The sequence below is a fragment of the Amaranthus tricolor genome, chromosome 11 (assembly GCF_026212465.1).
Source record: "Amaranthus tricolor cultivar Red isolate AtriRed21 chromosome 11, ASM2621246v1, whole genome shotgun sequence".
Classification (NCBI taxonomy): Eukaryota; Viridiplantae; Streptophyta; class Magnoliopsida; order Caryophyllales; family Amaranthaceae; genus Amaranthus; species Amaranthus tricolor.
In genome coordinates, this window is record NC_080057.1 from 21,469,408 (window position 1) to 21,484,350 (window position 14,943).

A 14,943-nucleotide genomic window follows, 5' to 3' on the forward strand; every position below is an offset into this window, starting at 1 on the left:
ATTTATTAGAGGATGTATTACTTTATTATATAATACTAGCTTGCTCTTCCCATGGCTTCTAAGTTAGAAGAGATTGCATATTTTTCATTTTTGATGTCTCTTTATTTTGCTGTAATTTTCATTTATCAAATGTTCTCATCATGCATTTTTATTTTCAACTCATTTTAATATTTTTTAATATTATACACATAATTTAAATAGTATCATCATTTTTTTTATTTTTGTGCAATATATAATTGTACCCGTTTCTAAGGTAAAGAGGAATTATTAGTAATTATAATTAGTTCCATATAAAGTTTTAGAAAAGAAATAAAGAATATTTTTGCTCCTTTTCTTATTGAAAGATTACTCTTTACTTTCAAAATTTTGTTATCGGAATTTTAAAATACAAATTAAATACAACTTTGTTTCTTTGAATTAGTGGCAACAAGAAATGTGTTTTTTTAAGAAACAAAATGAATATTTGATAATAAATAAAGAAATAAATTAAATTATATGGATAAATCACTATAAAAAAAATAATAAAATGGCGAAGACTCATTTCATCGCCATTTAATAGCTAAATGGTCCAAAAGTGGACCGGGTGACGGGCTGGCGATGGGGTATAAGGCAGATGCCTTTTTGGTGGTCGCCAAAATAAAAGTGGACTCTATTCTCTCGCCATTTGTCATGAATAAACGGGCAACGCAACGGTGACCACAAAGCCGTCGCCACCTGCAGAATGAAAGGGCGGCCATCCTGCCGTTGCCAGACCCTCGCCATAGAAACTGAATAGGCGACCACCCTGTCGTTGCCACCCCCTCGCCAAGCAACTTGGAGGGGTGACCACCTCCCCGTCGCCATCCCGTAGCCAAGTTTACAATCTATTTTTTCCCCTTTGTTCGTATATTATATATACATAAAACAAATAGATAAAAATAAAAAAGAAATATATTATATATAAAACAAAGGTTTATGTATAAAGTCACAAAAGTTACATAAATTCAATCATTGATTAGAAGGAGGTGGAGGAGGGGGTTGATACAAATTGAGATGCCTTTGAAGAAATCTCAAAAAACGTTCTCGTTCTCTTTCGATTTGTTGAGTCAACCTTTGGTGAGTCTCAAACGTAGTCTGAGTATTTTTCAATCGCACCGCTTCCCATAATCGATTGTTAAATTCCGTTTGTCGTGCTTCCAAATCTGCAAATCTTTGTTGAATGATGGCATCATAATCAGGTTGTGCAGGCTGAGAAGATGCATTATCGGTTGGCTCTGATGGATAAATAATTTGGGAGGCGGACCCAACCCTAAATACCTCTCTTCTTTTTTTTCTTTTTTGTGCTTGACCCGGTATCTACATTTTTAATAGCATCGAACCAAATTTGACTTGGGTTGCTGGTAGGATGCTCGTCCAATAAAACACGATATTCATCCTTCAATAAAACAAACAAATCAATTAGAAATAAACAAGATGTATAATAGCGTTACGTCTTGCTTATTAATATGAAATATGGCGACAACACAATGACGAAAAAACCATCGCCATTTTAAATTCAAAATTCAAAAAAAAACTGTAGAAAAAGGCGACGAGCTTGCTACCCCAATTGGTCGTCGCCAATATAAAAAAAAAAGCATCAGAATTAGCGACGAGCTGGCTACCAACCGTGGCCGTCGCTAACAGTAAAAAAAAATAAAAATTAAGGCATTATACATGGCGACGAGCTGGCTACTACCAGGTGTCGTCGCCAGCTGCTGGTCCCCAAAAAAAGCCGTTTGAAGCCTTGCGACGTATGGGCGAGCACTTCTTGCCGTCGCCCCTTGTGTGTTCACTCTTCGCGATCGCCCTGAGCATCGCCAACCCGTCACCCGTTTGTAATGAACAAAAAGCGATGCTATATTCGACGCCAGTCCGTTGCCCTTGGCGATGACTTCTTAGACGTCGCTTTTTGGCCATCGCTATTTCAACACTTCTTTGTAGTGAATTTAAAAGAGTATTAAAATATATGAATGAGATTGAAATAAAACAGTAAATCATTATTCAAAAATAAAAATAATTGAAAAAAAGTATAATGAACAAAAATAAGATATAATGCTAAATGAATGGAAGAGAGGGAGTAATTTCTAAAACAATGAGACCTAGCCACTTACTTCCTCCATTTCAAATTACTTGCAACATTCAATTTATTGCACTATTTATTCATCACCTTTAATTTATGATTAATTTGAATCTATAAGTTGAAAAATAGTCAAGTGGGATCTTGTTTGATTCGTCTCAATAGAAAGATTATTTCAATAGAAAGATTATTAATATCAAATTTTATAGTAAAATTTTTATTCACTACAACATAATTTTCAAATTCCACCATTATTTTTAAAGTAGTTAAAATTGAGAATTTGAGAATGACTACCCAAACCTTGTCATTGTCAAATTTCTTATTTATGCTTTTATAATTGAAATTCATAATTTAAAATGAAATACTTATTCCTAAACACTACATAAGATAATAATAAAATTTATTGTGAATTACTCATAAATTCTAGTCTAGATATATAAAACATTAATCATCAAAATGAGACCCTCTTAGATACTCTCAATTTGCACCACTTTTAATATTAATTTATCTCATGTCATTGCACCTTATCCTTTTTAAGTAATAGTCACACTTTCTCTCTTTTAATCTTATTTATAAACTTATTATATTTCTTCATCTTAACTATTTATTTCTATCATCCACTTATTTTTTTCTCTTTATCAATCAAAATATGTTTTTTGTTGAATTTATAAAAAAAAATTAAGTGCATCTTCACAAGTAGGGAGAGAGTAAGAAGTTGTCTAGATTATGTATTTCTAATTCTGTATAAAAAGATTCTCCCTATGAATGTGTAGGTGTATAGACTTCCTCGTAGATTAGAAAATGAACAATCCCAAGAAATTTAGGGAAGGTTAAGACATTGCTATCCATGGTTGTTGATTAGGAGTTACCACTTTAAAAGAAAAAAGTAGAGTGAACCTCAAGAAATACTTTATTGTTTTTGCTGAAAACGGGCTCTTTAACTTTGTCTCTCATTATAGAAATTAGGAATGGGATAAAACATCTCTTTTCCAAAAAAATATTTGCTACTTTTTTGTTTTGGATATTATTATTATTCATCATTTAAATTTATTTTAAATATTATGATTATTATGTAAGTAAAAGTATGATTAAGTAGAAATTTATTTAAATCATCTAATGCATATTTTCATAATATTAATTTTTTATATAATTTTTAGATATGCATATTTCATTATATAATTAAACAAAATAATACATTCGATTGCGTAAAAAGTCAAATGTAGTATGTATAATAGTACGGAAGAAGTATTTTCTAGATTTTTTTTACTTTCACATTTACACTATAGTTGACTTCAACACAATTCATTAAGCAAATTGATTTTCATATTGTTTGTGATCCATAAGTTAAAATATATTATGAGATCTTGTTTAAATCTTCTTAATTCAACATTTATTAATTTCTAAATTTCTTATTCTTTTAATATATATTATTAAATATATTAACAATTAAATTTGTACATTAAAATGTGTGAAAAGGCAATGTTACAAGCTAGGTTGCACTAACACGGAAAAGACATGGGTACGGAAAAACGCCAACTTAAAAATGGCGGACAAGGGGACACGAAAATGGTAATATAATAAATATATCAAATTAAAGATAATTTTACAATCTTTCATTTGATATATGTAAATAAACACTTTAAAAACATAAAACTCACATAAAATGCAAATAAGTACCAAATAAACAACATAAGTATTTAAAAATAGTCATACTAAACATTGCATGAATCAGAGCCACTAGCCCCACTACTAGACATGATTGAACTCTTCAAATTCAAACAACCACAATTAAAGATTTAAAAATCAAGTAACAAATAACACATTAACAATATAACATTAACAAATAACAATTAACAAATATTCAAAGAGGATATACAAAAAAATCAAGAACAACATTTCAACTTTTCAAAATTTAAATTACAAACACATTAACAATTTAACATTAACAAATAACAAATAACAAATATTCAAAGAGGATATATAAAAAAATCAAGAACAACATTTCAACTTTTCAAAATTAAAATTACAATTTACAAACACATTAACCATTTAACATTAACAAATTTTCAATCACTCAAACAATATAAACAAAAAAAATCACGAAACAACATTCTAACAAAATTCAAAAATCAAGATTTAAAAATAGATATTAAAACAACAAGTCAACAAGATTAAGAATTTAAGATTAACACTAAGATAAAGATTAGAACAAGATTAATATTAGAATTTAGGATAAAGAGTGAAAATACCTTAAACAAAGTCAAAATTTTCGATTTTTAGGGATTCTTCGAGTTCGAGTGTTCGACTGTGTTCGATTCGAACAACCCACAGGGCAGCAGCAGTGCAGCACCGAGTTCGAGTGTTCGTCTGTGATGGAGGAGCAGCCGGCGGTGGCGTGGTGCGGGAGTGCAGCAGCAACAGTGGAGGTGGAGGAGGAGTTGTGTAGAGTTTTTAGGGTTAGACTTTAGAGTGAAAGAGAGCTGAGAGGAGTGAGAGCAAGAGAGGGGTTAGAGTGAAACTATGAAAGCCCCTGTTTTCGATTTTTTTTTTTTTAAAAAGAAAACACGTGTCCTTGCCGTGTCCACGTGTCCGAAAAAATATTAAAATATTAAACACTTCATTTGACGTGTCGAACACGAATTTTCGCGTGTCCGTGTCTAACACGTGTCCAAAACACGACACACAAGTTCAAGGGCGTGTCCGTGCTTCAGAGGTTACAAGTAAAAAAACGGTAAATGTGTACTGTTTTTGTCACCTGTTTGGTGGGGTAACTAAGAGCCACTACTCAAGTGTCCACACTCCACACCATATCCTCTCAAATGGACTTGGTCAATGATTAAAACAAAGTTTAGAGATCCAAGGATATAAAATAATAATGCTTTTCATGGTCTATATAATTTGTGAAAAAAATTACAGATTTATATTTAGCTATATGTATTTTGTTTTTATATTGTTTAATTTAGTTTATTTAATAAAAGCAATATTTCACTATAAATACTATTCAAGCCTTAAAAAAAGTCATAACTCGCATACTTAATCAATATCGACTTGAACCAAAATATAGCGATTTATAATCGACTCAAATTCAATCTAACGTTTGTTAAGTATTTAGAGCATATAGGACATATCCAAAGGCTTAAGACATGTACTAAGGCATAGACTAAGCAAGAATATAACAACGTAACCAAAACAAGGGGCTCGGATGGCCGAATCGAAGACCCACTTAATTGAAGACTCCTTTGCTCGTTTAAGCACTAGCTCGTTTGTCGGGCAGATTGCTTTGAAATCTTCTGTTTGATGTTTTTGGCATTTGCTCGTTCGAAACGAGCACTTAAGAAATTTCACGTCAGAAAATTTCTGGAACCTGTTTTGGGTCATGCTCGTTCAAGCACTTATTATGCTCGTTCGAGCACATAAAAACAAAACGTTTGTTCGTGAAACAAAACTTTGTTTCATGGAGTAAAGTGTTGTGTTTGAACGAATGTTTTACATCATAATTAACTGATAATCATCAGTTATCATTGATGTATGGGTTTGGATGAATCCATATGTCACTTCAACTCTATAAATAAGAGTGAGTACATGGAAAGCATTTTATATTTTTGAAATTTCAATTTCTGTCATCTTTCTCTCAATCTCTTGAAACATAGAAGAGAGTAATTAACTCTTTTATTGTTTTTTTGATTTTAATCTTTACAAAATACATAATCATTTAGTTCAATCGGTTCGTACTAATCGGTTGATGTGATTGATTGAAACTCGTCGTGAATTTCCGGTATTATAACTCAAGTACCTTTGTGGAGGAAATTTTCACAAAAGGAAAGCTTATGGTCACTTTCAATCTATATCAAGATTTCTGGATCATCGCAAACTAATCTTCTCTACGGTGTTTTTTGTTCAATTCGTGATTCATTCAAGAAAGGAGTTCATTACCATACACAAAGGAGACACTGCAAACATCATCTTGTATTTGTAGGTTCATTTCCGCATTATCAATAGTAATAATGTTCATAAACATTAATTTTTTATATAATTTTTAGATGTGCATATTTTATTATATATTTAAACAAAATAACACATTCGATTGTGTAGAAAGTCAAATGTAGCATGTATAATAGAACAGAGGAAGTATTTTCTAGGTTTTTTTTACTTTCACATTTACACTATAGTTGACTTCAACACAATTTATTAAAGCAAATTGATTTTCATATTGTTAGTGATCCATAAGTTAAAATATATTATGAGATCTATTTAAATCTTTTTAATTCAATATTTATTAATTTCTAAATTTCTTAATTTTTTAATATATATAATTAAATATATTAACAATTAAATTTATACATTAAAATACGTAAAAAAGCAATATTACATGTAAAAAAAAAGGGTAAATGTGTACTGTTGTTGTCACCTGTTTGGTGGGGTAACTAAGAGCCACTACCCAAGTGTCCACACTCCATACCATATCCTCTCAAATGGACTTGGTCAATGATTAAAACAAAGTTTAGAGATCCAAGGATATAAAATAATAATGCTTTTCATGGTCTATATAATTTGTGAAAAAAATTAGAGATTTATATTTAGCTATATGTATTTTGTTTTTATATTGTTTAATTTAGTTTATTTTATAAAAGAAATATTTCACTATAAATACTATTCAAGCCTTAAAAAAAGTCATAACTCGCATACTTAATCAATATCGACTTGTATTTGACCTACAAATTGAACCAAAATATAGCGATTTATAATCGACTCAAATTCAATCTAATGTTTGTTGAGTATTTAGAGCATATAGGATATATCCAAAGGCTTAAGACATGTACTAAGGCATAGACTAAGCAAGAATATAACAACGTAACCAAAACAAGGGTGCTCGGATGGCCGAATCGAAGACCCACTTAATTGAAGACTCCTTTGCTCGTTTAAGCACTAGCTCGTTTGTCGGGCAGATTGCTTTGAAATCTTCTGTTTGATGTTTTTGGCATTTGCTCGTTCGAAACGAGCACTTAAGAAATTTCACGTCAGAAAGTTTCTGGAACCTGTTTTGGGTCATGCTCGTTCAAGCACTTATTATGCTCGTTCGAGCACATAAAAACAAAATGTTTGTTCGTGAAACAAAACTTTGTTTCATGGAGTAAAGTGTTGTGTTTGAACGAATGTTTTACATCATAATTAACTGATAATCATCAGTTATCATTGATGTATGGGTTTGGATGAATCCATATGTCACTTCAACTCTATAAATAAGAGTGAGTACATGGAAGACATTTTATATTTTTGAAATTTCAATTTCTGTCATCTTTCTCTCAATCTCTTGAAACATAGAAGAGAGTAATTAACTCTTTTATTGTTTTTTTGATTTTAATCTTTACAAAATACATAATCATTTAGTTCAATCAGTTCGTACTAATCGGTTGATGTGATTGATTGAAACTCGTCGTGAATTTCCGGTATTATAACTCAAGTACCTTTGTGGGGGAAAATTTCACAAAAGGAAAGCTTGTGGTCGCCTAACCGTATCGATTTAAAGTTAATTCGAAATAAAATGATGATTCGATCTAAAGTCTAACGGTATCGATTTTACCTAAAGTATATTGATTGGACTTAATCATAATCTAATATAGCCATGCATGAACATAATTTGACCCGATCAAAAATTAAATCTAATTTAATTTGCTGTAACACCGAACCGAAATAAATCCACACTAGATTAGAATAAAGAAAAATATACTAAAGAAAAATATAAAAAGGATAGTGAAAATAATATTCAAATTAAATGATCACATTTTAGTTGAAAAGGGTAAAAGACCACAAGCTCTTACTCATCCATTCTTAAATTATCATGAAATGTATTGTGAATTACTCCTAGATTCTGGATATAATAAAAACATTAATCAATCAAAATGAGATGACGTCAAAAATAGAAAGACTTCATTTAATACTCCAAATCACTTGAGATTGTTCAATCAGCACTAGCGTTGTATATACTTCAATTAAATAGGCGTGATTGTGCCAATAATAGCTTGTTTGCCAAACAGCTGGAATCTCGTAGTTAATTAGGGTAGCTGATTTTAATTACTGATTTGATTAGCTGGTTTAAATAGCTGATTATTTAAGAGTGTTTGGTAAAATTTAGTTGATAACTGAAAGCTGATTAATGTAAAAAGACATATAAGGGCATGATAAATTTATTATTAAGTAATTTGTTTAAAAGTACTTTTAATAAATAATTGATAAATATTAATTATAAATTATAAATTTTATTTCTTAGTTAAAATTATGTTATAGTTATATATCTAAATATAAATTGCATAAAAATATCTCTAATTATATTTAAACAAGTAAAATTAAAAATTAATTTAAAGCACATAATTGTTCATATTCAAATAAGTAAAATTAAAAATAAATTTAAGTACATAATTGTTTAAGAATTGTTATACATCTAAAATTAAATGAAAAAATAAGTGAACAAAACAGGAATATGAGATTAGGTTATGAGAGGGTGGTAAAAAGAAGAAAAATGAAGGGATAATTTGGTCAATTCACAAAAGCTTTGCAATCATCTAATATAACATGCTCAACTTTTAAGCATGTTACGTTTTAGCTGATTTGTAACAATCAGTTCTCTCAACAAGCTCTTTTACCAAACACTATTTTTAGCTTGTTTGACTCAATGAACCAGCTAATACTACCAATTAGCTGAAAATACCTCAACTAGTTGATTTAAGTCAATTAGAAAGTAAAAGTCGATTTAAGTCAATTAGGAAGTAAAAGTCCTAAAGTTAAGGAAGGAAATCAAAACCAAACATTTCCATTGAATAGAAATGAAAAAACAAAAATTTAAGGACTAAACATGTTACTTTTTCAACGTCCTTAAATCTAATTAGAAATTAGTGTGTCATAAAAGATATCGAAAATTTTAGGTCAAACTCGACGGTAACTTAAAACTAATCATTTTGACCCATTTTTCCAATTTTATCTATATTTTAGTCCCATATCCACATTTCTAATTTTTTTTTTAATTTTTTAACTCGATATTATTTGTCGAAACTTTTAAAATTGGTACATTAATGAAACCATCTTCTATAACAAAAAATTACTTCTAATATATAATTACATTGTAAAAATTATAACGATCACTAAGCGAACTTAAGCTCTACTCTTATTCAATACAATTTAATTTGAAAATAATCCGACTTAGTAATGTTTTGATTTGAAAATGACTGAATTGAAGACCCATTTAATCGCATTTTGATAGGTTAATTAAAGAAGATTTTTTTTGATACAATGTCAGTCGAGAAAAGAAAAAGGCTACATAATAATATAACTCAAAACGTTTTTTTGAAAAATAACACTTGCTTTCAAATTGAGATAAGTCAAGATTCTTAAACAAATTTGAGGATGAAAAAAGCAGAGATATTTAAAATAGACCCGAAGATTCGATTTTTACCCGACCTTAGAACTGAATCCGACAAACCGACTTCAAAATGAATTTAAAATAGACACAATACGTGATTTTAATCCGAAATTGACCCGATGATCCGAATGAACAACTGCGGGAGGCAGGAAATCCTATAAATTATTGGAGAAAGTATCCAACTATCCAAGCAAGTTGTAGTTGAGGTGTCGGTGGTAACTAAGGCCTACTCACTTGATTTGAGCATTACATTTCCTCTTCTTTCTGCTAATCTACTCCCACCTGCTCTTACTCAACTCAACTTCTCCACCATTCTCTCTCATTCCCTTACCAATTTTCATCACTACTACTACATTTATCTCAAAACCAATCTTCCAACCAATCATTATTTCATTAAATTTCAATCTTTTTCTCCTGAGAATTCAGATTTCCAACCCACATTCTGTTCATTTTTTCTGGGTTTTTTGTTTCCATTTAAAGTTTAAATCTTTAGAAAATGCAGAGATCTGAGAGAGATGATCCTAATGATAAAAAGAAGTATTCTTCCAATTGGGTTTTTGTTTTCGGAAATTGGATCTCTAGTATAATGGTGGATCCAAGACAAATTCTTGCTGGGTTTCTTACTGTCACTATGTTTGTTATGCTTGCTCATATGATCAAAAGAGACCATTTTAGTTCTCATTCTCAGGTGGGTTTTCTCTTTTACGATTTCTTCTTCATGGGTTTTATTAATTTTATTTTATTGACGAAAATTAACTGATTTTCCTGTAAATTATTTGTTAAATTTGATAGTTTTCAGCATTGAACTTCAGGACTATTTGTATTCTTGGTTTTAGAAATCTACCATTAAATTGCTGTTTGTTCAATATGATTTCTTCTAGAATAATTGGATTGTTGACATCTTATTATTGCATTTTTTGTTGGTAAAGGTGAGGATGTCATCATCTCAAACAACTCCATTTGAAGGATCCAAATTTGCAGAAAGTACTGCTGTTTCAGTTGATAGCAGTGGTTTATGGAGGGATGATGCTCCTGAGCTAAAACCTTGTTGGAGTAAACCAAGTTTAGGTAACTTTTCTGATCTTTAATTCAATATGTGGACCTCTGAAATTGGTGTCTTTGGTTTATGATCAATTCGCTAGCTAATTCGCCTTTGCAAATTTACGATTGCTTAAATTTACTCAAAATAACCAAAAACCAACAATAATTTGCTTTTTTTTTTTGGATTCACCGCCAAGAGATACGTGAATCATGTGATATTCAGGGCCTTTCCTGACCCTAGGCAAAATAGGCATTTGCCTAAGGCTAGAACTTGAAAGGGCCAATATCTGAAAAATTGGTTAATGAAGTAGATACATAAAATATTTACAATTTAGGATTAGTTCTTTTATCGATTAAGAAACATATGACATGCCTAAACTGCATTTATATTGATAATTATAATATATTCGGTTTGTCTCTTGTTATTTTGCCCAACACCCGTTAAAGTTCAGAATTGACTTTCTATAACGAGGGCCAATTTCATTCAGTTTGCCTAGGGCCCAAAAAATGTCTAGAACGGCATACGTGGTCATAATTGATAGCTATGTAGACTATATCATATATTATGGAGCTATACCTTAATTTTTTGGATGAGTTGGTTTCTTTGATACCATATCAAAGCTATGGATAAGCTATAGATAGAGCGTATAGCAAATCCGTGGCTACAACCAAGAGTTTAGGCTTTTGGTTGAGTATGTTACTTAATATAGTATTACAAGCCAACGTGATCAACATGATCAGTGCTCTATCTATGATGTCTTGTTATTCTAAACTTGTCATATTTTCTACATTGCAGAAGAAGTAGACCGATCCGATGGATATGTTACATTCTCATTGACTGATGGTCCAGAATACCATGTCTCACAGGTGACTAATCAAATTCCATATCTTGCCTTTATTTGTTTAGACTAGGGTCAAGTCTTTGAAAGCTGCAATTAAATCTGTTTATTAGTTTTTAAGTGATTTGTTTGTTTTTATTTACGGTATGTATTACTTTGGAGTGATTGGGAATTGGCCGTTGGCTTTTTTAATTGGCTTGTTTGACAAGCCAAAAAAGTTGACCGTTTCTGTTGGCTTTCTAGCTGAATAAGCCAGCTAATATAGGTGTGTAAAAGAGAAAAAAATTCAGTTGAGAACGACGAGTAACATTTTTTGGCAAGTCGGTTGGACCTATGGTCTCAACTTTCTATTTGTTTGTGTTAAGAATCTGCAAATTCCCGAATCTACCAGGCATGTATCTCCGCACCTAAAGAAATACAGTTTTCTGATTTTTTAGTTGTTGGTTCAACTTGAAAACAAGGGAAATTCTTATGATTTGCTTTGGTTTGTGCTTACTTGAGAAATCTAGACTAGCTATTTCCCGAACATTTGAGAGTTGTGAACTGTTATTATAGTTAAGCACAGCGTGCCGACATTTTTGTCCATGTTAAAGTTTTCTTGCTATGTAAATCTCAATATTTGATTGAGTTTTAAACAGTAAAATTCCTTTTTACACAGATTGCTGATGCGGTGGTAGTGGCAAGAAACCTTGGTGCGACTCTTGTACTCCCTGATATCCGGGGAAGCAAGTTAGGAGACAAGAGGTTGGTGATCAAATCTTGTAACACAAAGTGTCTTCTGTTGTTCTATTTATTTGTTACATGTTGAGTTTTGTTCAGGGCCGTTCCTTAGTCCTTTGTAGGGCTGTGCAATGGGCTGGATGCAGGTCGTGTTGGGCTCTAGCATATATGGGCCATGTCGGGTTTGATCAAACCCGGCACAACCCGGCCCGTTTAATTTTTACTGTATTCCTATTGTTTATTTTTATTCACTGATTTTACTAGTTTAAAATGAATTTCTACTAATAATTTTGTAAAAATTATAGATAATTTATCTATGATTATTAATTAATTAAAGAAAAAACGGAGTGTATATGCTAACTGCTAAGACGGAGAGTATAATGTTGTTGCTTCACTAGGCAATAAATTAGCAATATTAGGCTTATTTCATTCAGTTTGCCTAGGGTCCACAAAGTCCAGTTTATTGCAAACACTTGTTAAAGTCCAGTTTCAACTCTCCTAGAGAAGGCTTATTTCATTCAGTTTGCCTAGGGTCCATAAAATGCCAGGAACGGAACTAGTTCTGTTTTCCTCGTTTGTTTTAGAATTACACGTGGGAAACAAGATATATGGAAATTGGACTAAGCTCTAAGACGTTGTTAGTGTGACTTGAATGTTCTCTTTCAAAGTTTCGTGATTTATGCAACTCCATTTACAAGGTTAAAGTGCTTTATAATGAATGGTCATGTCTTATAGGCTATGCAACACTTTCTTGCTTAACGAATACACCCTTTGTCCCCATGAATTGTAACAACATATAATGGCGCAAATATTAAGAAATTTGTGGGGTTGTTAAGTTTTGCTAATCCATGCGACAGACCGACATAGGGAATAAACGGGAAGAACATTGAATCGGATCTAATTTTTACGAACTGAATGGAGTTGAAGGTGGCAAGATGGGTGATACATTTTTAGACTCATGTATGATTTGATTACTTGATGGACATTATACGAAAGCCGCAGAAATTTATCTTTTTTGATATTTTGTTCTCTTATTGACCTCATTGAACTTCGCAGGGAGTTCGACGATGTCTATGATGCGCAGAAATTTATAAGTAGCCTCGATGGTGTGGTCACGGTAGTTAAGCAACCCCCTTCAAAAATATCGATGAAAAAAATTGCAGTAGTAAAGGTTCCAAATCGTGTCACGAAAGACCACATTGCTGAAAAGATCGAGCCAGTGTATAGGGAAAAGGGAAACATCAGGCTAGCTACTTATTTTCCTTCGGTAAATATGAAGAAATCTAAAGCAAAAAGTGATATCGACTCTGTTGCGTGTATGGCAATGTTCGGAACATTAGATTTGCAACCAGAAGTACGTGGGGTTGTGGACTCGATGATTGAGCGGTTAAGAACATTGAGCCGAAAGTCAGATGGTCGCTTTGTAGCTGTCGATTTGAGGGTTGATGTTTTAGAAAAGAAAGGCTGCAAAGATAAAGAGAATTCGGGATCTAAGAGTTGTTATGATGCCGGAGAAATTGCTTCGTTTTTAAGAAAACTTGGGTTCGGTAAGGATACTACTATATATTTGACCCAATCGAGATGGGATAGTTCTCTTGATGCCCTAAAAGAGCTCTTCCCCAAAACATACACAAAGGTACTATTCATGTTTCTCTGTTCCTTTGTTTCAACATATTTATTTGATTGAGCAATCATTTTTTTATCCAACCTGAAATCGACCTGAAATTCGACCGTAAACAACCGCAACTCGAAATTGACCTGACTCGAAAAACCAAACCGTTATCAACTCTATTCACCAAATTTATGAATTTTCAGTTCTGTGTCATTATTTTTTGGTCGGTACCCATTATATTTCTAGTTAATTTTTAATTTTGAGTTTATAATTAGTCGTTTATTATTATAGTTTTTTTTTTGCAATATAACTTTTTTTGCAATATTTTTAGGGAAAGGAAAATATTTTCTAATAACCCTCGACTGTCAGACTTGTTGGGCTGATCGAACCACTGAAATCGAGAACGACCCTATTTGAAACAGGTCTAGATGCACAAGTATTAACGTTCTTATATCATTGCCAATGACTGCAGGAGGGAATAATGCCGATGGATAAAAAGGACCAATTCCTTGATTCTGAAGCCCCGACCCTTGAAGAGGTTATTGACTTCTACATCTGTTCTGAGAGCGATGTTTTTGTACCAGCAATCTCTGGCTTGTTCTACGCCAATGTTGCCGGGAAGAGGATTTCTTCTGGCAAAACAGAAATTCTCGTTCCATCAAATATACCCGGGGTTCCTGCTTCCCCGGATAACTTCATTTCTCATTACATCACCAAGAAAAACCACTTGGCCTATTCATGTTTCTGCTAATAGTTTCTCAGAAGACAAAGACTCACCAAGAAAAACCACTTGGCCTATTCATGTTTCTGCTAATAGTTTCTCAGAAGACAAAGACGAGAAAATATGCGGCCAAATACCATTCTACAATAGTGTTCAGAATTCCGATAGACAAGTGAGTCGAAACAGTTTGTGTTACGAATTTATGGTTGAGTGATTTTTTATACTTAAATTCCCGTTCTAGGTAACCTTAAAACAAAGAGAAACGATACACGATGAACGCCCGATCTTTAGAGATACAGCTTGTATTATATGTATTAAGTTGTGTTTTAGCTATATTTCTCATTGTTAACAGTAATTCCCGAAATGCTAGTTTGGTTTCAGTTTGTGGCTTAGGGGTGTTTTGCAACATGCTAGTTTTTTTTTTGTTCCCAGTGTGCAATGTAAAATGGGGAATATTTGGTAAAAAAAATGATATAATTTCTAAAATTTGAACAAGAAAAG

At 31.9% G+C, this 14,943-nt stretch overlaps 1 protein-coding gene across 1 annotated transcript; it reads left to right on the top strand.

Moving 5' to 3' along the window:
- The first annotated feature begins 9,697 nt into the window (after positions 1–9,697).
- Positions 9,698–14,942, top strand: LOC130826730 (protein MANNAN SYNTHESIS-RELATED 1-like). The gene is made up of 6 exons (XM_057692295.1): positions 9,698–10,197; positions 10,439–10,577; positions 11,347–11,417; positions 12,048–12,133; positions 13,166–13,745; positions 14,194–14,942. The coding sequence occupies exons 1-6, from the start codon at positions 10,006–10,008 to the stop codon at positions 14,470–14,472; spliced, it is 1,347 nt and encodes a 448-aa protein (XP_057548278.1). The 5' UTR covers positions 9,698–10,005; the 3' UTR covers positions 14,473–14,942.
- Position 14,943: the final 1 nt, after the last annotated feature.